This window comes from Helicoverpa armigera, chromosome 2 (assembly GCF_030705265.1).
Source record: "Helicoverpa armigera isolate CAAS_96S chromosome 2, ASM3070526v1, whole genome shotgun sequence".
NCBI classification, from domain to species: Eukaryota; Metazoa; Arthropoda; class Insecta; order Lepidoptera; family Noctuidae; genus Helicoverpa; species Helicoverpa armigera.
In genome coordinates, this window is record NC_087121.1 from 9,714,022 (window position 1) to 9,739,142 (window position 25,121).

The 25,121-nt window shown below is 46.7% G+C and overlaps 1 protein-coding gene across 6 annotated transcripts; it reads left to right on the forward strand.

The window, feature by feature from the left end:
* Positions 1–3,530: 3,530 nt before the first annotated feature.
* On the forward strand, positions 3,531–25,113 carry LOC110381467 (tuberin). Of its 6 annotated transcripts, none has more exons than XM_064039499.1 (35): positions 3,531–3,955; positions 4,034–4,170; positions 4,733–4,990; positions 5,495–5,631; positions 6,138–6,312; positions 6,438–6,632; positions 6,699–6,840; positions 6,920–7,238; positions 8,022–8,421; positions 8,503–8,697; positions 15,002–15,187; positions 15,256–15,436; positions 15,526–15,681; positions 15,968–16,164; positions 16,632–16,742; positions 16,995–17,140; positions 17,355–17,480; positions 17,555–17,654; positions 17,832–17,923; positions 18,220–18,291; positions 18,581–18,674; positions 18,733–18,885; positions 18,950–19,197; positions 19,359–19,430; positions 19,721–19,844; positions 20,006–20,184; positions 20,451–20,602; positions 21,474–21,559; positions 21,735–21,847; positions 22,018–22,151; positions 22,281–22,396; positions 22,481–22,557; positions 22,622–22,904; positions 23,415–23,591; positions 23,665–25,113. In XM_064039499.1, exons 1-35 carry the CDS (start codon positions 3,892–3,894, stop codon positions 23,869–23,871), a joined length of 5,604 nt encoding a protein of 1,867 aa, XP_063895569.1. In that variant the 5' UTR covers positions 3,531–3,891; the 3' UTR covers positions 23,872–25,113. The 6 variants fall into 6 exon arrangements, with proteins under 6 accessions (XP_063895569.1, XP_063895563.1, XP_063895577.1 ...); XM_064039493.1 differs by having other exon boundaries at positions 3,532–3,955; positions 19,718–19,844; XM_064039507.1 differs by having other exon boundaries at positions 3,532–3,955; positions 19,718–19,844; positions 21,498–21,559.
* The last annotated feature ends 8 nt before the right edge of the window (positions 25,114–25,121 follow it).

The window sequence follows — 25,121 nt, forward strand, 5'->3', positions numbered from 1 at the left end:
GACACATAACTGAATAATTTCTAAAATCCTCGGATTATGTATTTTGCCACGAAGTACTTTAAATAAATAAGTGGTGACAGCTACATCCCTCCTCACCTCAATTTTATAATACCCCACCATTCCTAATACAAAAAGAGTCGGGTACAACAGTGGATAACCTGGATAAACACCATACATTTTTGAATACAGAAATCTGATAAATTTGTTCTGTATGCGCTCGAGCATCAGTTTATATTTGAGTTCATGTGGTGACCAAACGACGGCATTACACTCTAGATGGCTCTTTACAATGGCTTCATACAGAGCTTTAAGGGCGTTTATGTTATTAAATTGGTTACCTAACCGTAATATCATCCCTAAATTTCGGTAAGCTTTTTTACAGACACTTTTGATATGAGTCCTGAAATTCACATCAGCAGTGAAGCGCACACCTAAATCCTTGACATCAGAGACCCGCTGCAGCGGCCTTCCGTCCATGCAATATTGGTGATGACTCGGGTTTCGTGCTCGGCTGAATGATAATACGGAGCATTTGGCCACATTGAAATATAATCTATTTTCTAAACTCCATTCTTCAATTTTGGTTATATCTTGCTGTAATATGTGATGATCCTCTTTCTGCTCTATTTTTAAAATTAATTTTAGGTCATCAGCAAACAATAATGGTGTGGAGTTATAAACCACATTCGGCAAGTCATTGACGGTTAATATGAATAGTAGGGGTCCTAGATTGCTGCCCTGACTTACTCCTGACCTCGTAAAGTAGGGCTCGGAAAGGCTTCCATTGCAATCAACGTACTGACAGCGGTCTCTCAAGTAACTTGCAAAGAATGTCAGAGTGTGCGTAGTGCAGCCTATGGCGGCCAACTTCGAAAGCAGGATATCATTATCTACAGTGTCGAAAGCTTTCCGAAAATCAAAGTAGGCCACGTCCACCTGTAGTCCAGCATCCACCGCTGGCACAACGTGTGTCATAAGATCTAACAAGTTCCCCGTCGTTCCCCTCCCAGGACGAAAGCCGTGCTGCGCGTCCGATAGCAATGCACTTACCTGTGGGTACAGGCTGCTGTGAATCGCTGACTCGAAAACCTTAGCTGGAGTGCACAACACTGCCACAGGCCTATAGTCACAGGGTTCAGGCCCACCACTGCCCTTCGGCACCGGTACTACCCGAGTGAGTTTCCAACGATCGGGGAACGTTGCAGATCGAATAAAAACATTGTATAAATGCAATAACGGACCTATCAATATTGCACGGCAGTCTTTAAAAATAAAGGCCGGAATACCATCTGGTCCAGCGGATCGCTTAGCGGGCAAGCGCGAAATATGGCTTACACCTCAGAATAACATAGATATAGGCTACATTATATCCGGGACCGGGAACTGGGAAGTAGTTCGCTCAAAAACTGGGTGAAACCGCAGGCGAAAGTTAATACCTACATAGGAACATAGGTTTCCGAAGGCGTTTAATGTAAGACAGTAGAGTATATTAAAGTATGTATTTATATTATAATATTACCTACGTATATTTTAGTTTAGCATAAATTCGTTTTATAGTTATTTTTATTTATATGTTATGTCCTTCTGATGATATGAGCACAACAGCCGTGGTCGAAATCGGCCTTAGACGGCATTATTATTCGGTACGTATGGTAGTAGTATTTACCTATTTGAAAATGGATAGGAGATTGCAAGTTGATGCAGTTTATACAGATTTCAAAAAGGCTTTTGACAAGGTCGATCATGATATTTTACTAAATAAAATAGCATTTAATGGGATACGGGGTAGTTTGGTGCGCTGGTTCTCATCTTATATTAAAAATAGGACACAAAAGGTTGTCGTAAATGGTCATCAGTCAAAAGTAGTACATATTCAGGTGTTCCGCAAGGCTCGATTTTGGGACCGCTACTATTCATTCTTTACATAAACGACATAGACAAGTGTTTTAAACATACAAATTTTCTGGTATACGCTGACGACCCTAAAATTTATAGATCTATACAGACCTTAGAGGATTGTCAGCTGTTCCGGCAAGATCTAAACAGACTCTCTGAGTATTGTCTGAATAATAAACTGCACCTAAGTCTCCCTAAATGTAATTGTATTAATTTAACGAAAAATAAAGTGATTGTTAACTTTAAATATTCATTACAGAACACAATACCTACTCAGAAAATTATCTGCTGTGCAAGATCTCGGTGTGCTACTTAATTGATGACAAGTTATCCCTAAACCAACATGTTGAGAAAATAGTCAAAAATGCCTTTAAAATGTATGGCTTTGTTATGAGATCGTCCACTGCATTTAAACGAACCTCTACTTATCTTTGTTTAAGACGCTAGTCCGGTCACAACTGGAATACGCCGTGCCTGTCTGGAACCCGTTTTACCAAAAATTTATAGATGAAATTGAAAGAGTTCAGCGCAAATTTCTACGTGCTATGCATTACAGGTGCCAGAAAGTATTTATCCTATTCAGTGCTGCTTGATAAATATAAACTGAACAGCCTTAAAGATAGACGTAAATACCTAGATGCATCTGTATTGTATTTTATCGTCCGTGGTGGCTTTGATAGCATAGATCTCATAAGTAAACTCTGTTATGCGGTCCCACGCACGCCACGCACGGTTAATAATCGCAGTGTCCATGCTGGTACTTTATTTGCTGTCAATTGTTACCGAACTAATGCTGGTCTGCGCTGTCTTATCCGTCGTATGGTAGAATCTTACAATTGTAACTTCGTTGACATAGATATTTTTGTATGCTCTAAATTTAAGTACGATGTATTAAACAAATATAAACAAAAATAAATAAAATAATAACTGGAATTTATACTGATAGATAGATTTATCTAATTAAACGTACTCATTTAATTTAAATTATGTATTAATCACTCATTTTGTTAAAAATTCTTCCTTTAAGTTAGGGAGTATTCTATTCTGTTGTTATAAAACCAACATGATTTATTAATTGTTATTTGCATGATATTTCTTTTTTCATATGTTAATTTTAATTATACTATAATTTAATTTTATTGCCATTCTAACGGCACCCATCATTACCATACTTTGCTAATATGTGGATAATGTAGTGGGCTGCAATATTGTTTAATTCTTATTAACTATTCTTGTTACATTTATATTGTATCTGTTTATTGTCCCATGATTAATAAAATAAAAATAAAATAACAATTTTGGAGTGGCGGTGCGGTAGCTTTGCACCATCTTTGCACACGGTCCATTTCATTTCTACAAGAACAGTTAAGTAGCGCCATCTATTAATCAGGATAAATAACTCAATGTGTTGCCTATTCTATATAGAATCGAAATTCGCAGTAAATTATTTTAATATGTGTTTATTTATTTATTTATGAAGCACACATATTTTGCTAGTGAAAAAATATTGCAACTAAAAATAAAATGCGAATAACAGTAACACATTGACATCGTTCTGAAAAGGCTCGTTTTCAAAACTCAAATGGAACTACATCTGTCGTGCAGAAATTTAATCGATCAAGGTCATGTCACCCCAGTCGTGATATAATGTATTATCCAACGAAATTAGTAATTAATAGGATAATGTGCTATAATTTCTACTTTATTAATAGAATTCAAGTGGATTTATACCCAAGTAGTGTATTTGAATGTGTGCTCTGATGACAATAATAGCTTTCGTTCAGAATCTAGTATTGAATGGCCGCCTGTCAGCTGTACAAGTACTTTGGTTGGGAAGCTGTCAAATGGTGAATAGCAAAGCAGGAGCGGTAGTGAGAAGATTTTCTAATAAATATGTCTTTTTATTCGCAATATCAAAGTAATAGGTAATCGCCATACCTAGCCATAAGCCTTAGAATAAACACAAACGCAAACCAATACCGGCACCGTCGTAAAATGAGTTCTAGAGATAGGTCGCTTCAAGACAAGTTGAAAGTGCTCTTCAAAAAGGGTCCTTCGGGTGAGTATCGGTGGTGGTTGTGGCGGCGCGAGTGACGCCCGAGGCGGGCGCGGCGTGACCGAGCGCGTTGTGTTGCAGCGCCGCTGCCGGCGCGCAACGAGCTGGTGGTGAGCGGCGAGGTGGAGCGCGAGCTGAGCGCGGACACGCCGCTGCACCGCCGCCTGCGCGCGCTCAAGGAGCTCGGCGAGAAGGCCATCCACGTCCGCGTGCAGGAGGTCAGCCCGCCCCGCACGCATTATGTTTTAGTACCCTCACTAATGCATTCTGATGCAACATTACAATGCAAATTCTCTCCATTGCTCTCCCCTGAGATTTCAACTTCTTTGTTGACTGCATTTCTTGCATATAGTTTCATTGTCCTACAGAACTATGATAAAAATGGGTTTATCTTTTTCATTATCTGATTATGTGTCTTGATGAATTGTTTGTTTTAGTGTGATTTATTTACAAATAATGTATCTTAAAAACAGCTGACTATATGGTTTGTTCTAATGTCAAGCACCATAAAGCAATCAATTGACTTATTTTTCAGGTTTTACATGTAAACATGATTTGTTAATTGTGATTTAATGTTTATATTTTTTTACTTACACTTGAGATAAATCAATAATGATTAACATATTTATGTCAATCTACATCAGTGTTACTGGATCAAACTTGCCTTCTAACAGTCAGAGTGAAATACTAACTTGAACTACTCTTCTAAGTATTTTGCAGGAGGAATTTTATTTCAGTTTTTAATACTTGTTGATTATTGATCAACTCATGAATAAGCAGGGTGGAGTAGAAAAGCTTTGGTCATTAACAAGAGATCTCCTAGAAGAGAGCAATGTGGAGGCTCGACATGCAGCCCTGTGGTTCCTGCGGTGCCTGGCGGAGGGGCAGGCAGACTACCTGCAGATCATGCGCACCATCCTGTTCCACTACCTGCGAGATACACACGCGCGGCACCCGCCGGAGGACTCACAGCTGCGCTTCAAGTTACTGCACACACTGACCAACACCGGCAAGAATATCAACTGTTTTGAAGAAGAGGTTAGTTTCCTTACTGTAACACATTGGTCTAGCTAGTAATTCCATAGCATAATCTTGTAAACGGGTCTTGGGTTTTAAAATTCATACCAATTGTCACAAACGTGGAAAGTAGAACCTGCTCTTAAATTTATGTATTACATAAAAAAATTAAGAATGGCTTCTACTTTCACATGCTGTAGTGTGTAACATTGTCAATATCTAGCTTGGTCTCTATGTAGACTGACTCGGCAACCCGAGCATTACATCAATACCATGAACAAAGTATATTCTTGACCTTGACAATAACATTTATTCACACCATAAGCTAATGAATAGCTATTTTTTGTAGTCGTTTTTATTTTGAATTCATGCAATGAATTGAAAATTAATGTGAATTCCGCCTGCAGCGTAGTATTATTGCTTTCGTTAAACCTTGATGTATCTCATCACCAAGTGAATCAGACAATGCAGTACTAGTAGTAGTAAGTGGTGAGTGATGCAATACAACAATGGACGTTGGTACAGATTGGTCCGTTCCTGCTGGAGTGGCTGCCACAGATCCAGCCGCCCACGCAGCTGGTGGAGTTCCTGCAGCTCATCATCAATGTTGTCAAGTTCAACGCCACATACCTAGATGAGGAGATAGTACATGGAATTGTCAAGTTTGTATTCATATGAAATATTTTTAATTTTGTGTCAGTTTGCTAAACAAACAGATAATAATATGTCAAGACTTATGTTAATTTAATCACATTATAAGGAAACAGGTATAATTGAGCAAACTCTAGTGGTATATTTAACTCAGAATTATTTTTCTTCTAACATGTTTGTTATGAAAATGATCAGATTGTTTACTTGTGTAAGAATAAATTATCTTCTTGATCTAGTATGAGACTGACAAAGCATATTTATGAGGGGTAGTAACCACCTGTGCACTGTGTGTGTATGATTGTTATGACTCACCTCACACAATACACATTCATATTTTCATAATGACTTGTTTATGCTGTACACAACATGTACAGAACTGAGCTGTTCATTAATATTCTTGTATAACAATGTTTCAATGCAAATATTGTTGGTATTTGTTAATTTTCCAAATGGTTGAATGTTCTGATGAGTGTAGTGCAGTAGTTACGTGTCAGTAAGGGTGTGTGTGGTGGTGCAGCAACGCGTGCCACCTGTGCGTGTACAGCGCGGAGGCGGCGGTGGTGCAGTGCGGGCTGTCGCTGCTGGAGGCCGTGGTGTCCTACTCGCTGCTGCCGCGCGCCGCGCTGCGCACCTTCGTGGCCGCGCTGTGCCGCACCGTCAACCTCGAGCACTACTGCCAGACCAGCTGGAAGGTATGTCACATCCATACAAACTGCAGTCTTTTCCTGCTCAATCTCAATATTGATCTGGAGTTGGTTGTTGTGCTGTAAATATGATGCAGTAGTGCAGAGTGAATAATATGTTTGTGTCGTGTCAGCTGATGCGCAACGTGGTGGGCGCGGACATGGGGCACGCGGCGCTGCAGCAGCTGGTGGAGCTGCTGCGCGCCGGCAGCGAGGAGGGCGGGCTGCTGCGCGGCGCCGTGTTCTACATCAACATGGCGCTGTGGGGGCCGCGCCGCGTGCCCACGCTGCGCGTCTCCTTCCTCGCCGTGCTGCCCGCCTTCCTCAAGGTATACCGGCCCGGCCAGTCACCACTGCCCTGACTGCCGACAGTGCTGACCGCGTGTGCTGTGCAGGCGCTGGAGGGCAACCAGCCGGTGGTGACGTACGAGGTGGTGCTGAGCGTGCAGAGCGTGGTGTCGCGCGTGCCGCTGGAGCTGTGCGAGCCCGCCTGGGACGTGCTGCTGGCCATCCTGCGCGTCGTGCTGCAGCAGGACAGTGAGTACCGCACACCGCCCGAGCCCGCCCGCGCGAGCAGCGGCCCCGGCCCGCGCAATACACGTGTCGCACGTTGCAGAGAGCTACGAGCCGCCCAACGAGCTGATCCACAACCAGGTGCACGCGGTCATCACGTCCATCGAGCAGCTGCAGGACGCGGGCCAGTACTGCGGCGACGCGGACGCGCTGCTGGAGCTCATCGACCGCTGCGGCCACGAGCGGCCCGAGGCGTCCACCATGCGGCTGGTGTCGGCGCGGGCGGCGGCGCTGGCGCCGTGGGGCGCGGAGGGCGCGGGCGCGGCGGCGGCGCTGGCGGAGCGCTACCTGCGCCACGAGCCGCGCCGCGCCGTGCGCCTGCACACGCTGCACGCCATCCTCGCCTTCATCAAGCGGAACAGGTCCCTTCGGCGTCTGCCTATTCGTTGAACATGAGACCGACTAAATAATTCACTCAACTTCAAGTAAAATAATAAAACCATAATAAAATCTTACAAATATGTTCTGCCAACGCTCTTGGTGAGCACAGCAACCGCAGGAGAGTTCGTTTTCTGCACTTCCTAAACTTGTTAAGTTTTTTGCGTTCACCCAGGTTAGGTCTATTGTACGCACCACGATTTTTCAAGGTATAGTTTATCCCTTTGAATACTCTCTTAGGAGTACATAAGAGAGTCGCGCTCCTATGTTATGGACATGGACATACCTGAATTTAATGAATGAGAATATACAAGCTGTTAATTTGCGTCCGTGCCATATTCAAGGACGTAATTATGCTAATGATTCTCGACTCAAATCAACAAAAAAATTGGTATGCAATTTTTTTTTTCTGAGTTCCTTCATTGTCATCTAGCCGTATTTAAACTTGGCCCGTGTGTTACTGGCCCTGAAACCGTGCTGCGCCCTCAGACAAACGCAAACAGAAAGCATACGCAACGATTATATTAAATTTCATTCACAAAATTTGAATAACTTCTGAAATTCTACGACATTACAATGACAAAAAAAGCAGTGCATATTAGCTATTTCCCGTCTACTGTAATTCCAATCGATTACTTACGTATTTTATGTCCTCCTCCTGAAATATGGCACAAATGCAAATCAACACCTTGTATATAAATTGTCAATGATATCGGATGTGTCCACAACATGCAGCTCCGTGGTGTGTGACAGCGGTATGTGTGCAGGTACCTGTACGGCGAGGAGCTGACGGAGCTGGTGGGGCTGCCGGTGCTGGGCGCGTGCGCGCTGGACGCGGACGTGGCGCTGCGGGCGGCGGCGGCGCGGGCGCTGGCCGAGCTGGCGCAGGCCTCCGCCTCCGACGCCTGCACCGACCTCATCGACCTGCTGGAGAAGATCCTCAACCGGCCCTTCGAGATGTACGTGTCGGACGTGGCCATCCCGGCGGAGGCGGACGTGTCGGACCTGTGCGGCGCGGCGGCGGGGCTGCTGGCGCTGCTGCAGCACAAGCTGCACGCGGCGCCGGCCGCGCACGCCGCGCGCTGCTTCCTCGTGCTGCTCGACCACCTGGACGCGCACTACCGCCGCCACGCGCTCTTCATGCACCACCCCGACATACGCATCAAGGTCGGCCCGCTCGCGACTACACTTGTCGCTACGCCATGCAAACAGACAGAATCACGATGAAAGCTAATATGTACTGTGTAGATCTTCGAGATGCTGTTCGGCCTGCGCGCCAACCAGTTCAACTGCGTGGGGTTCTGCTACGACGCGAGCGGCGCGGCCGTGCACGGCGCCGCGGCGCTGCGCCTCAAGCCCGTGTGCTCGCCCTTCCTCATGGCCGAGCCGCCCGCGCAGCGCGGCCACCAGCACCAGCCGCCGCAGCCCAAGGACCTGCCGCCGGTAACATTTCTATATAACACTAAAACAGATTTACAAATAAATCTAAATACAAGCTGTCGATTTGCATCCGTGCAATATTCAAGGACGTAATAGGGTATTACATGCATTTTTGAAATATATCTTAAATAAATTCTTTAGTCTTAATATATCTCTAAAAAATTAAAAATATTTTTTTTTCTCACGTTATGTACGAATATAAATTAATTGTTTTATCATAATTTCAAATTTCGCGCGTATTTCGCGAAAACGCGGCACACAACGGACGCCATGATTGTTTTTTGGTCATGACGTCATTACGTTAGTAAACAAACTACAGCTGTCAGTAATACATATGTAGGGAGTGGCCCCACATCAGGAGTTAGGAACTAGGAATGTGTTACAGTTTCGTCATAGAATCATCATGGTAGGCGTGAGTATGTCGGGCGAGGAGAATAAAATTCACTGTTACAATACAATCAGCGCTTTAATCACACTCCGAAGCTTAACATCCAATAATTCTCAATAATCACGTAAAATTGGAAATACAGAACTCCATCGACACGCCACAGATCACGTGACCGCCATTCGCAAAGCCCGAACCAATCTGATTGACTGACTGTCATTAGAAACAAAAGGAACGGTTGTCATTACTTTTCTAGGCTGCCAGTGCTCAGTGTTGTGTCAAGAGCGAGAGGTACAATGAGCCTACAATAAACCTCCTTGGATGATTCCCATTGCACCTAACACTCTTTGGAGAACCACCACGATTTATCGAAGCGCCGTCACGGCCATACTGACTTTCGCACGTCCTCGTGCGCCTCTGTGTCTCCAGCTCCTCTGTCGCTTCAATCTGTAATGAAGAACAGCCTGTACAAACATTTCACACGCTCGTCCATCTCTGACCACTAGTACTTCATCGTCAAGCTCTGACTACTCGTTCCCCAACGTCACTCTCGGACCTCATGTCCTTTGTCGTCACTCTCGGACCTCATGTCCTTTGTCATCACACTCGGACCTCATGTCCTTTGTCATCACACTCGGACCACATGTCCTTTGTCATCACATTCGGACCACATGTCCTTTGTTATCACACTCCGGACCACATGTCACCCTATCGTCAAACTCTGTCTCTTGTTCTCAGTCGCCAAACTCTGTCTCTTGTTCTCAGTCGTCAATCTCTGTCCACGCCGCCACGCGGCCAAGTCACAATGCCAACTCTCATGGCACCACACGCCACCTCGTGGCCAACACACAATGCCAACTCACATGGCTCCACACGCCACCTCGTGGCCAACACACAACGCCAACTCACATGGCTCCACACGCCACCTCGTGGCCAACACACAACGCCAACTCACATGGCTCCACACGCCACCTCGTGGCCAACTCACAACGCCAACTCACATGGCAACACACGCCGCCTCGCGGCCAAGTCAAATAGTCAAGTCCCACTGGACTGTGCTAAGCGACATGGTTAGAGTCACCAGAACCTACAGCCAAGATAAGCCAGCTCTTAACATGACCCCCATGCCGTGCTACAGCGTCCCAGTGAGCACACACGAAAATCAGTCACAGTTAACACAGGTCGTAGAACATCGACCCAGAGGGCCAGTTCCTGTTATTCATTCAGTCATTCATCAGTCACACTAGATACGTGTCAACGGTCCTGCGAACCAGTCCCCAAGATCTGTCACATGTAATAGAACATCTGTCCCCACAGTACACATAATCAGTAACGGTTAAGTTAGTCGCCAATCATCACTTTCAGAAGCCATCAGTTAGGTAGGTATGTCAAAGTACATAAACCACAAAATCAGCATTGTCGACGTAACTGTCATCATCACATGATACTTTCTAAATTCCATGGTCGTGAACCGCCGTCTCGGCCTCCTAAGTCCATAGTTACATTAGAAGCCACAGTAGTAAAGTAAACCCACATGGTCCACATTAATTTACTGTCCCCCGTCCCCATAGTACATAAATAATAAAACAGACCACCTGATCATGACGTAGCGATAAACCTCGTCAACTCGGCCACAAACCCATCAACTCGGTCCACCATAGCACCGACGTTACCACTGCAGTGTCAAGCGCCGTCTCGGATTCTAGAAGTGCAGTCGAAGCCAGCATACGCAGCATGTGCAGCAACACCTCGCACGGCGCCCTCGTAGTCAATCTCGTTCTGTTCTCAAGATGATATCTGTTAAGCCAGAAATAGAAAGTGCTTAGGCAACCGATCAAATATTGACAACATATGGGTCAGCAACTGACCTTCTGGTTATGCAAGATAGTGAGACCCACACACATGTTACAGATTTAAAGGATAGCAATCACTAATTGAATGAAGAAACTAGATACATTAAATACTAAGCACGATATCAAAGAAAGATCGAATTGCTAGTCAGACTCAACTTGTAAATTACTTAATCATTACAGCTACGGTTGTCATTCACATCAACGCCTTCTACTCGCTAGGCTTCACATGACCGTTGTGTCCCTTAGCCGAGCTCTCAGCCCATCCTGGCCTCCTAGGGACCACAACCACAACCACAGTGACATGACACTAACTGTACCACAGATGTATACGAGTCTCTTCCTGGTCAACCCGATGCCGTCACACAGGCCAACGAGTCTCTTCCAGGTCACCCCGATACCCATCATAGGTACAGCTTAACACAATAAAAACAACAGTACCGCAGACTTTACACAGGTCTCTTCTTGGTCACCCCGATGCCATCACATAGGCCATCAGGTCTTTTCCAAGTCACCCCGGTATCCATCATTGGTACAACTTAACGCAACGGTGGACGTAACACCTTACCAAAAATTTATAGTCTGATGCACAATTCAATCAAATGACGGAAAACTGAAATATTTCAATTTGAGGTTTTAATTGACAAACAGAAACCAGGTCATCCCTGTGACCAAACATAAGATACACACTTCAGCCATCCCTGAGACAAGTGTTCAACGGCAGTCATCTCTGTGACTTCCAACTTAACAGTCAATCAACCCTGTGATTGAAGCGCAACACACGAGCATACACACATGTCAGCCCTGTGAACGTAGCTTTCATCATCTACGATTTCATTAATTAAAAACTACTACCATCATTAATCACACATCAACATCCTAAAACATATCGCGATTCTACACATAGCCTCCATCAAGCACGCAAATCAACACACATAACGCCTCCATCAAGCGGTGTATGGTTTGGGACCAAAAAGAACCAAACGCCTCCCTCATGCGTAATGGTTACAGTGCCTCCGTCAAGCACTAAATCGAACAATGCCTCTATCAGGCATTGCACCAGTAAACAGTAACACCCCCATCAAATGCTACTAAACTTAATCAAACAATGACGCAGAAACTGAATTATTCTAACTTTAGGATATTGATGAGATCAGGCAACTAATAATTTTCAACTCTGGGATCAAACCTAGGTTCACGGTTTTTGATTCCAATTATCTACAATTCCACTAATTGATAAGCGCTCCCACTAATCAACGAGACTGAAACTGCCTCAAGTTTATAAATGTCGTAAGACAAATAACTTCAACACAAAGCAAAACTGGATCGGTCTCACCGGGTTTCCACTCAACGTGCGTGACGATGCGCACATTGCTATGGCGCGCAGAACAGCGAGGCTTCACGTTCGCAAACATCCCGGAGATGCACGAGCACAAACACCCCGACCTCACGATGACACGTTGGGCTCCTGGCAGGCAGCTGGGACACTCCGCAGTAATTTTGTCGCCATATTATTGCACAATAGTCACCGCCATTGTTGAAACATGAAAGACAAATTCGGTTAATTTTCTAGCATACCTTCAATAACTAGCTTGACATGTAACAATGGAAACCGATACCATTACCGTAAGCGTGGTTACCATACTTTTACCTTCGCTGAAATACTTGCCAAGGGTTAGAGCATTAGTAATATTACCATTAAACAAGTGCCGTAACTGAATAAGCTGTGTTAAACCAACGTTATTTTTAAACCCTCAACTGTGCCACATAGTTTCTCACACACACTCCCTGAACTCATACACACACACAGATTTCTTTTCATTCCCCCCGGTGCGAGCTCACAAGCATACGCATCTTGTCCAAGTCTCAACAACCATCGTATGTACAACTGAACTCAATAAACTTACTAAACAGGTGAGCAACAACTTTACTGTAGAAATTATTTAGTAATCTGTAACTTTACCAAGAGAACTACAATCTCTGACGCATGTTTTAAAATCAAATTAGAATGATTGCTTGCACCCTTCCACAAACTTTAGTGCACTCTTAATTTGGAAACCAGCAAACCACACTTTAATAGCCGCTAAACTGATTTCACATAGGCAGATTACAAAATAAGTAATCACACACAATACTTAGCTCTAGTAGACAGAAAGACATAGAAGTGTCTGGCAACAGAGCACGTCTTCACGACAGAAGCCATTCTTTCCCCCTGTACAGTTCCTTGACGTCTCTTAACCGATCGGGCACGCAGATTGGTGGACGCGAGGGCAACCATTTCAAGTAGAGCTTCACCGATGATGATAGATGAGTGTGCGGCATCAGACCGCGGACAACACGGCATCGGCCTCTTCAATGTTGTCTAACGTGCTCCAATACCTACAATACAAAATCTATGAGACGCTACTGACTGCGCTGTCTAATTGGTAAAATGCTGGGCATACAAAATTAGAGTCGTTTGTCATTGACTCGTAAAGAAGATAATGAAGAAGCTCTTAGCTAACTTTATTCAGGCAGTTATCTAACACGACAGCTAAAGAACACGGTAATTTCGAAACGACCATCACTGTGTGTGTCTCTACTACTAGCCAGAGTAAGATAAGCGATGCGAAAATTTCAACCAGGCCTGTCTTGGGAATCGAACCCGACACTCGTTTCACTGCTATAGTTACAAGCGCGATATTTAGACTATGTAGATGTGGATTGCAAATTGTCACAAAATATCAGACGTGCTACTTTCGTCAAACACCAGCAAAAAGCCTGAATTAAAACTGGAATATTCTCACCCGGGTTGGTAACTCTACGCGCTACATAAAACCTCTGAATTGCAGCATAGAACAGGCGTCACGAAGCTCGTTCACAGACATCTACAACAGCAGCTTCAAATGAGTTGAGAAGAAATATGACCAGGACATTTCTTCACACGTAGTACAATGGAACATCCTCGGACGGCTGCTATACTTTTTCACTTTAACTCATTTCGGAAGTTAATCTTCATGGTATCGCATATTCCTTGCATCGATCTTTGATATTAGCCACTTCTATAGCTTCCACCGCATCAGCATCAACGCGGATCGGCCGCGTGAAAATCGCGATCGTCTTTTGTGACGTCATCACCGTTCGGCATGGCAACAGCTCCATGATGTAGCAATGCGCGGAGCCGCGGAACAAATGAATCTTACTCCCCTCAGGTTTAAGCCCTGCGTATCCCACTTCTGATGTAGGGAGTGGCCCCACATCAGGAGTTAGGAACTAGGAATGTGTTACAGTTTCGTCATAGAATCATCATGGTAGGCGTGAGTATGTCGGGCGAGGAGAATAAAATTCACTGTTACAATACAATCAGCGCTTTAATCACACTCCGAAGCTTAACATCCAATAATTCTCAATAATCACGTAAAATTGGAAATACAGAACTCCATCGACACGCCACAGATCACGTGACCGCCATTCGCAAAGCCCGAACCAATCTGATTGACTGACTGTCATTAGAAACAAAAGGAACGGTTGTCATTACTTTTCTAGGCTGCCAGTGCTCAGTGTTGTGTCAAGAGCGAGAGGTACAATGAGCCTACAATAAACCTCCTTGGATGATTCCCATTGCACCTAACACTCTTTGGAGAACCACCACGATTTATCGAAGCGCCGTCACATATTTTGATATGTATTGAAAATTTTAATAATGAGTAATTATGCTCCGTATCGTTTGTGTGTCGTTTCTGAATGTGAGAACACTAGTGTAAAAACACCAGACAAATTATGGATTCAAGTACCAGTGGATGTTTGACACTTTTGTTTACTACCGTAATGACGTCATTAGCATGGCGGCGACATTTCGTAGTGTTCAAAGACAGATAAAAAAAACTAAAAACTTTAAACTGCAATAAAAAATATATTTATGTACCTTACGAAGTGAAACTAACATTTCCCGATTGCTTTTCCTCTAAACAATCATTGTAATACACTTTTATTTTTTTTCTCATCTAGACTAAAATACCCTATTATGCTAATGATTGTCAACCCAAATCACGTAAAACATTGTAAGGTTTTGTTGACTGGGGTCGTCGTGCAGGGCGTGTCGCTGCTGCCGGTGGGGCGCGCGGCGCGGCTGCTGGCGGCGGCGCTGACGCGCGAGAAGGACTGGGCGGTGCTGGCGCGGGTGCTGCGCGCGCTGCCGCTGCTGCTGCAGGCGCGCGCGCTGGCGCTGGGCCGGCGCGCGCAGGACATCGACATGCTGGCCTCCACGCTGTGCTCCATGGTACTGCGCGTGCCCCCCTCACTCCGCCACTCCGTCGCTCCGCCTCTACAGCCGCCCCCTGCCCGCAGGTCTCGGACCGCAGCCTGAACTTCCCGGAGTGCCTGCGCGTGCCCAGCGGACAGAAGCTGCTGGTGTCGGAGTTCCACGGCGCGGCGCTGCCGGGGCTGGCCTCGCTGGCGCCCTACCACAGCTACCTCGAGCCGCAGACGCAGCAGAGGATCGTGCGCTGTCTGCTCAAATACGGCATGGGTCAGTCGACACTGCCCCTTATTCACCTTAATTTTTTCTTTAATATTACAGTAGAAAGTTATTAATTCATGTATTTTTTATATCCACAGTCCTACGAACGCCACAGCCCTATATAAATGCCTTAACGATATTTACGTTAGAAACCAGAGAAACTATGGTGAAAATGTTACCGGAGGTACTGTTAGACCTGTCCAAGATCTCTGACACCAAGGCCATCGCTAGTCCCATGCTCGAGTTCTTGTCAAGTAAGTTTACTGAATACATAATCTTGTTCTTGACCATTTTCAATAATTGCCGACTCAAGAAAATGTTGAAAAAAAACGTTGTTTTGTTTTTGATGTTTGCAATTTGTACTGCACTCATCATCATCTTCCTGCCCTGTTCCTAAGTCATTTGGGGTCGCCGCAACATGTCTTTTTCTTCCATTCCTCTTTGTCAGACGTCATACTTCCATCCCCAGTACAGTTCGTACTGCACCAACATCAAATAATATTTTACAAATAATACATGTGAGCAATGTGTGTGTCGCAGCGCTGACGCGGCTGCCGAAGGTGTTCGCGTCGTTCGTGGAGGACCAGTACATGTCGGTGTTCGCGATCCTGCTGCCCTACACCAACCCGTCGCGCTACAACCACTACGTGGTGTCGCTGGCCCACCACGTCATCGCCGCCTGGTTCCTCAAGTGCCGCCTCTCCTACCGCCGCAACTTCGTGCGCTTCATCATACACGTACGTAGTGTTGCAAAAAAACCGTTTTTTTTCTAGTGTGAAAAAAAAACAGATAAAAAACTGTTTTTTTTCTGGGCCTTGTTTTTTTCAAGAGTATAATAACTCTAAAATTGTTAGGGCATTTACCGTTAAAGATTAATACTTAAGGTTACATAATAGAGTCTTAGATTTATTCTTGAATCTACGGTACTTTTCTGATAAAACAGAACCAAATTTCATGAAAATATTGGCAACATTCATTGATATTAACTCAACGAAAGGGAAATTTTGAAAATTGGACTAAAAAGTAGGCTAGAAAAAAAACCAAATTTAGAAAAAAAACAACGATGCAAAGTTTTTTTTCAATAAAGTGAAAAAAAACAAATCGTTTTTTTTTTCATTTTACATCACTACACGTACGCCTTACACCGACCTCATACTACACATTCCTCATATCAACCGTAATACTGACGTGTCGGTCGCTGCAGGGTCTACACAACTACATCATCATGCCGTTCGAGGAGCAGCTGCAGTACAAGACCAACCACTTCCCCAACGCCAACGAGGACTCCTCCAATAGACAACGCAGCTCTAGTTTGGTGAGTCGCTTTTAGTGACGTGCCACAAAAATAATAACTGATGAAGATAGTGAACATCTACGAACAAATTAATTCCAATGTTGACGTGGCCGTACCACCTGATAATTACTATCTACAATGGTTGAGCTAAATCGGATCATACCGGTTAATGATGACAGGCATAACTCATAGAGTCACGAGGAGCCGCTCGCGACCGGGTGCTGCTGCCGTGATGTCGTCATGCTATAGCTATACCAATGATATTATCCACAGGGTTCAAAAGCCGTGTCCCGGGCGCCGCTCGGCGGGCGGGCGGGCGGAGCCTCCGCCTCGGCCGCCTTCCACGTGGAGCTGACGGAGACGTGCCTGGACCTGCTGGCGCGCTACACCTCCACGCCCTGCAGCGTCAAGCCGCACAGGTACCTAGCGCACTCCTGCACTGCCTTCCACGTGGAGCTGACGGAGACGTGCCTGGACCTGCAGCTACCTGATGGACTACTTATCAGCATCAGCTCTACACAAGATCACCATCCCCAGATGGAGTTATTCTATTTAGTTCTAAACATATGGAAGCCGGAAAAAGACGATGTCTAGCTCGCACCATTGATCTTACTCATTATTGGATCGTTGCAGGAGTGACACGGCAGAGTTCCTGTTCAGCGGCGGGCAGTCGATGACGTGGCTGGTGGGGCACAAGCTCATCACCATCACGACGTCGGGCTGCCTGCAGAACTCCATCAAGCAGGGCCTGTGCGACCGGTGAGTGCGAGCCCGTAGCGCCGCCACGTGCGCCGCCGCGCGGGCCGGCAGGTGAGTGACGCCACTGTGTGCAGGTGCGCCGCGCTGTGCCGCCAGCACGCCGACAGCGTGGCGGCGCCGCTGCCGCCGCTGCCGCCCGCCGGCGCCGACCAGCCCGCCCCGGCCCGACCACAGGTGATACGCAATGTTCATGACGCTTATACGATCCCAAATATGCGACCAAAATAATAATTACCGTATTCAAATTGTAACTGTTAATTAAATAAAAAAAAAAAACAATTGTAATTAACACCAACTTTCTACACAGTTGTCTCTATTTGTTCTAATGCTGAGGAGACCTCTGATCTGCAGGGCCCAGCGAAGGAGTGCGGTGCGGAGGCGGAGGCGGGCGGCGGCAACCAGCTGCAGCCGCCCGCGCCGCACAACCCGCCCGAAGTCAAGCGGTCAGTGCCCCTCCACTTATGTACTTACACGTGATATAGTCAATGACCGGAGACCACTGGCTCCACAACTGACCTGACAGTATTCAATACGGTCACTGTGACTAACGCTTCGCTCTTACTAACCCATGAGGCTACTCTAATGTCATCGCATACACCGTATCCGCAGTTTGGTCTTGTTTCTGAATTCATGGCAATAGATCGCTATCTGCGAGAAGCGAGGCAGCATGATCCACATTGGACTAGTACTAGAGTGTAGGTCTGTCGTGGCGCGGCAGTGAGCGTTGTGTTGTGTGCAGCTACAGCAAGCACTCGCTGCAGCACTGCGCCGCGCCCGCGCCGCCGCCGCCCGCGCCGCCCGCCGCCTCCAGGTGCCGCGCGATACGCTCGCGATACTCTGATCATATACATTACTTTGCTAGTCTTTGCTCGGCGCCGTGTTCTTTATTTAGACATCTCATTTTCGAATGTTTTATAGATTTTGGTTATGCAATTGTCACAGTAGCATCGATTTTATTATGTTTCATTTATAGTGAATGTTAGTCGGTAGCATTTTGCTCGTTTATTAGCACGTGTACACCTCATATCTACATAGCGAGTAGCACAGTGTAATGCGAGCACACCTATCACCATAATAACGTAAATTGACGTAATGTTCAGACAAAACTCGTCAGAGAACAACAAGACGAACGACCCCCTCGTGGCCGTCCTCAACCAGTTCTCGCAACACTTCGAGAAGATCTCCAAGGAAGTGGTAAGGTGTCATTCACATTATCGTAAGTTGAGTGAAGGCAACACGTGTGTACGGATAGTGCGGTGCGCAGGACACGGACGAGGCGGCGTGGTCGCGCGTGGGCGAGCTGGCGGCGGCCGGGCTGTGCCCCTGCTGGTGCGCCAACTGGGCCGAGGTGCACGTGCGCTCGCCCACCGGCGACGTGTGCTGGGTCATGCGCATGCAGAACCAGGTACGTGCCGCACCGCGGGCTCCGCGCTCCGCGTGCGGCCAGCGTCACGTGCCACTGCTTGCAGATGAACTGGGACTACCTGCTGGAGTCGCCGCTGCAGGAGCTGGCGGCGCTGCTGTCGCCGGCGGGCGGGGCGGCGGGCGAGGCGCGGGGCGCGGGCGAGGCGGCGGCGCGGACGGGCGAGGCGGCGGGGCGGACGGGCGAGGCGGCGGGGCGGGCGGGCGAGGACAGCGCCCCGCGGTCCCGCAGCGGCTCGTCGTCGTCGCAGTCGCGGCCGCAGTCCTCGCTGCCTCAGGACCTGCACAAATCTAGGTAGGTACTGCGCTGCGTTATACCTATATACTTCCTTATGTACGCCTCCCATCTACAACCCCTATACAAACCTCTTTTATAGTCTTTCGCGCTCTTCTTGTACATATGTTTATACCTATTGTTTATACTTGTGTACGTAATGTACTACTTGGTCATTACAGTTCAGACTCAATAGTCGGCAATGACAAGAAAACTCAGCAAGCGTCGCAGTCCATCATGTCGCAGCCTCAGAAGTGAGTGTTATTGATTATATTTATATTTATTTCACTTTATTTAAAATACTTCTTGCACAAACAATACAATGGTGGACTTAACGCCTTAGGCGTTCTCTACCAGTCTACCTTTGGGTGGCGGAGAGAAAGCGTTGGTAGGTGCAAACAAATTGTAAAAAAATAAATATGAAACATATACCTACGTCCTACATATATTATAATACACAAATAAATGATATATTTATATAAGTACAAACAATTTGAAGTAGATGGATCTGTTTCCCATATATTCGGGCAATGCGTTACAGTAGCAGTGCGGCGGGCAGCAGCGCGAGCCGCATGAGCACGCAGCCCATCAACATCCCCGGCTCCCCGCAGCGCCAGAGCTCGTCGTCCGCCACCGACGACGACGACATGCTGCTCATCGTGCCCGAGGTACCACGCGCCTTGCCGCTGCACTACACTTCTACGTACACAAAACTGCTCCACAACCTTAAATATATATTTTTTTTGCTTCCAAATAGTATTCTCCGACAGTTTATGAGTATAATGTAAGCTGCGTGTATGATTTGCTGAGTGAGTGTGGTATGGCTTAGGGCAAGTCGCGGCACCCGGTGCGGCGCTCCAACTCGTCGCCGGAGATGTCGTCGTCGTGGAAGGCGGCGGCGCTGCAGGCCTCCACCCCCGCCGCCCCCGCCGCCCCCGCGCCCGCCCCCGCCGCAGACCTCACGCTGCACCCCGACGACATGATCCTGCTGCCCAGCTGCGAGCCCACGTCAGTACAGAACTTCTACTGCAATCATATAGACCGTGGCTATCCGCGGATTTCTATAACCGATCTATCTGTTGTGTTGTGATTTAGATTTCAATTTTGACGTTAGCTTCACATAAATTATGATGATGTTACTCGAGGTCTTGAAAATTATAGTATTCAGATAAAAATTACGAAATGAAGGTAATATAAGATTTAGAATAAACAACAACTGATAGACTTGACTCGCTTTCAAATACATAGAAGATGATATGATGTTGTATATACAGCGGCAGCACGTCGCTGTCGATGCACGCGACGAAGAAGGCGGCCAAGAAGAGCGACATGCGCGTGTCGTGCGAGGCCATCCCCGAGGAGATGTGCGGCACCTCGCCCCACGCCGCCCACCACCACCACCTCATGACCTACAACTCCGACCCCGGTACGCACACGCGACACTGCACTGCTGGCACATTCACTGTCACCACTGTCAAATGAAAAGCATCAAAGACTCAGTCATTAAGATTCATTATGCTCTTTTATCTACGCACTCCTTTGGTCAAGTTACCCCGCCTTGTAACGCTACTACGAATTGAACTTTGCTACTTACAAAAAAAAATAATATTTCAACAGCAACATATATTCATCTATAAAATTGCTTAAGATATGATTAACACAGACCCCGAATACAGATACTCGATTTGGATAGGTATTTAACTAAATTATTTGATACTTTTTATCTCAATTGAATGTAAATACAGTAATACCACTAACCATTTAATTTGACCATCATTTTAAGCATGGCATAAATGTGTAAAAAGTTATGTCAATATTGTTTTTCTTTAGTTAAATGCTTAGCAAAATGGAATATAGGGTTCATCATCGTTTAAATCGATTTAATAATGTCTCTAACACACGATAACACCCAAATAAACTACTTAAATAATTATCTAATTAATACAAGTATTAGATTAAGTAACAGTTTGTCAGTTAATTTACTTTATATAATAAAGTAGACAAGTGCTTTTAACCGATGTTTACACGGACAGAAGATAACGTAAACATCGATCAAAAGCACTACTCTATAGTTGCTGTGTGTATGGGAAGTGTGGTGTGTAAGAGCATTACAGACGGAATGAGCGAGACTGATGACGGCGCGGAACTGTCGCCCACCACGGGAAGCTTTCCACTGCCCAACCTTGCAAACCGTGCACATTTGTTGCACTAGTATTTTGTATAATGTGAATCGTGGTGTGCGACGGTCCGGCGCGTGCGAGGAGAGGCGTGACGCGTGCGTGCGTGTGTGTGTGCAGCACTAAGAGCCCGCGCGTGTGCAGGCACCGGCGACGCGCCCCCAGCGCCCGCCGCCGCGCCCAACCACCACCACCAGCTGCAGAAGGTATGTGGCACCACTCAGTACTCCTATACTGCATGCTACTACTTTCTTACTTAAACATATTCTGACTAGTTAATTAGTTAGCGAAGATAAAAATCGAAATAGTGTTGAGCTTTACCAGTGTTGTAGCTTTTATTGAAACCTCGCCGAGCGCGCAGTGTAGCGTGTATGTGTGCAGACGGCGAGCGACGGCACGGTGCCGGAGGGGCGGCGCGGCGACGACCTGCCGCCGCTCGCGCGCTCCAAGCGCTCCAACACCATCTCCGTCATGAGCCCCACGCGCCGCCACAGGCAAGTGTCGCGCCACCTTATACTTTGTGACGATGATCTTTTTAGTTTTTGATGTTTTATTTTTGGCTTTACGACTAAGTTGTGTATATGTTATGTTTGATTGAAGCTATAATTAGTGGAGTTTAGTTTGAGTTGTTTAACTGTGTTGTTGCGACGTGCACCACGCGCAGTGCGTCGGCGGGCAGGGCGGGCGGCGGCGCGGGCGGCGCGGTGGGCGCGGGCGGCGGCGGCGTCACGCCCTCCTTCGTGTTCCTGCAGCTATACCACAACATGAGCACCTACCCCATCACGCCGCCGGTGCCAGGTACCCTACAATCCTCATCTACTATCTACACTATCTCCAATATTAATCTAATATAATATCCCAGAAATGATTGAAATATGTGTGCAAGTATAGTGATGCAATAGCCCATGCCAATACCATGTCCGGCAGGTGAGACGCCGACGATCCTGAACCCGCTGGCGGAGCGGCCGCTGCGAGTGTCGGGCGTGCAACACGAACGTACCATCAAGAACCTCGACCTCGTGCCGCCCGTAGAGACATACAAAGTAATGTCCTCACTCTTGTAGCAACAGGCTTCCTCACGTTGTTCCTCCCGCTGTGCACTCACTGACACATCGCCTGCTCCACAGATCGGAGTGTTGTACGTGGGGCCCGGACAACAAGACAACGAAGTTTTAATATTGAAGAACGAATACGGCAGTGTGAGGTATGTGTTCGCGCGTGTGTGTGTGTGTGTGCGTGTGACAGTACAGCAGTGCGCGTGTGTGCAGGTACGCGGAGTTCCTGACGCAGCTGGGCACGCTGGTGTCGCTGGAGGGCGGCGACGACGACCAGCCGCACCTCTTCCTCAACCTGGAGAAGGGCGGCAAGGACGGACACTACACATACGTGTGGAACGACGACATCATGCAGGTGCTGTTCCACGTGGCCACGGCCATGCCCTCGTCGGCGAAGGACCCCACGTGCAACGAGAAGCGCAAGTACATCGGCAACGACTACGTGAGCATCGTGTACAACGACTCCGGCGCTGACTTCAACATACACACCATCAAGGTACCGCTAAAGTTTCATACAGTCATTTTTATAGTTCTTATAGTTTCGCCATGTCTGTCTGTCCGTCCGTCCGCGGTTAATCTTAGTAACAGTTAGCACTAAATAGCTAAAATTTAGTACCAATATGTATATTATTGGGGTACTTCCCCTACATATAGGCGTTTACAAAGATCATTTTTTGATAATATTAATATTTTCGGAAATAATCGCTCCCAATGGTAAAACAAATGAGTTCCTCCAACTTTTGAACAATACTACTTTTTTCATAAGTACCTTAATCATAGGGCTGCATTTCAAAAGCGAATCCGCCACCTTGGCGAGCTACATTGGATTTGTAATGATGTTTCTTAGCTAGTCATGTATTGTCATCACAAATCATAGCGTGTGTTCCAAGATTTTCGACATATTAGTTACATACAAGTGAAGCCATGTATGGGAGATTTTTATTCGTAGGTAATAATGAATTAGGTGAATGTTAGTTCTGGGCTGATATGGGTGAGTCGTGTGCAGGGCCAGCTGAACTTCTGCATCGTGGTGGTGGAGCCGTACGAGCACGGCATGAACCGCGTGTTCATCAAGACCAAGGACGAGCGCATCCGCACCAAGTTCCTCGCGCACCTCGACACGCACTGCGTGTCCGACGCCAACGTGGCGCTGCTGGCGCGGCAGATGGCGCTGCACTGCGCGGTGAGTGTGTAGCTGTGTGTGTGTGTGTGTGTGCGTGTGTGCAGTACTGAGTGTCCTCCCCCCCCCTGCGCAGCTGGCGTCGCACATCTCGCAGTCGCTGAAGCTGGGCGGCGCGCCGTACGCGTCCAACTCGCTGGAGCGGCTGCGCATCATCAAGCGGCTGCGCGTGCGCGCGCAGGCGGAGCGGCTGGCGGCGGCGGCGCGGGCGCCGGAGCCCTACGCCGGCCCGCCCGACCTGGCGCACCGCGTCGCCATCGACGACTTCAACGACTACACCTAGCGCCCGACCCGCCCGACCACACCATAGCGAACATATTTTTTTGGTAATTTTATGCTTACGACGCGTGATACTCGTGTGAATTTCGCTAATCTGTGCGACGAGTAGCTTAAAAATCTTATATAATTTTAAATTGTAATAAATAAGAATCATTACCCTATATACATATACGTTGCCGGACCGCCCCGGGCTAGCGCCACTAGAGTTCTCACTAGATTACATTCTTAAGAATAAAATATATCACCCTATTAATATGCAGGCCGCGCTGGCCTCACAAATTGTATATAACTGTATGTATAACCAAATTGGCGAAATTCAGATGGATCACGATGTACTATACAATTTGGTCGGTGTTTATATAAGCGTACTACATAACGACCGGCGCCACGCCGCGACCCGCTCACTGGACGCGTCACTCCTGAGGCGAATATGTTCGCAGCGTGGATACTGTACCGGCGGCGTGAGCCACTCGGGTGACGCTCATCTCACCGTACTTTGTCGACATTAACATAACCTGTGTGTATCTCATTCAATTTTTTTACAAAAAAAAACTTTTTGTGAGATGTGATAGTAGCGTAACAATTAAATACGAAATAGAAATACGAGAAATATATTTAAAGCTGGCAAATTTTCTACAAATCGCTTCGCTTAAGGGATACCGCGACTTTCATAATAGTGGTTTATAATAAGATGACATACTGGCTCGAATATAAGTGGACAGTTTTTGGAACACACTTAAACAAGCGCGCCTCGCCGCGCCCCGCCCCCTCCCGGCCCCTCCCCCCTGGCCCCGCCCCCGCCCCGCCCCGCCCCGCCCCGTGCGCGGGCGCGGCGCGAGCGCGTCGAGCTACACGATGCACTCGCTACTGGTTCAGTTCACACCACTAATGTATTATGAAATGATGAAATCTTTTGGTTTATTTATTCTATTCTGCCGATACACATTTCTGTCTAGGTTGTCTGTGGCTTAAATAGTTTAATTTCTTACATAAATTTAGATTTTGAACTGAATAATGTAAAAGTTAATATTAAGGATTTTTAGTAAGTACATGTTTTCACAAAATATGAGTTTGTCAGTAGAGTTGACGCGGCGCGGCCGACGCTCGTGACGTCACAGGCGGCTGCCGCGCCGCGTGCGCAGCAGTCAGTCGTTAACAGTTGAGGCATTTCTTGTTTATATATATTTTATGTAGCAATTTATTTCCTGACAAAAGATTTTGTAATCAAATAAATGATGGCTATTTTTTCGTATG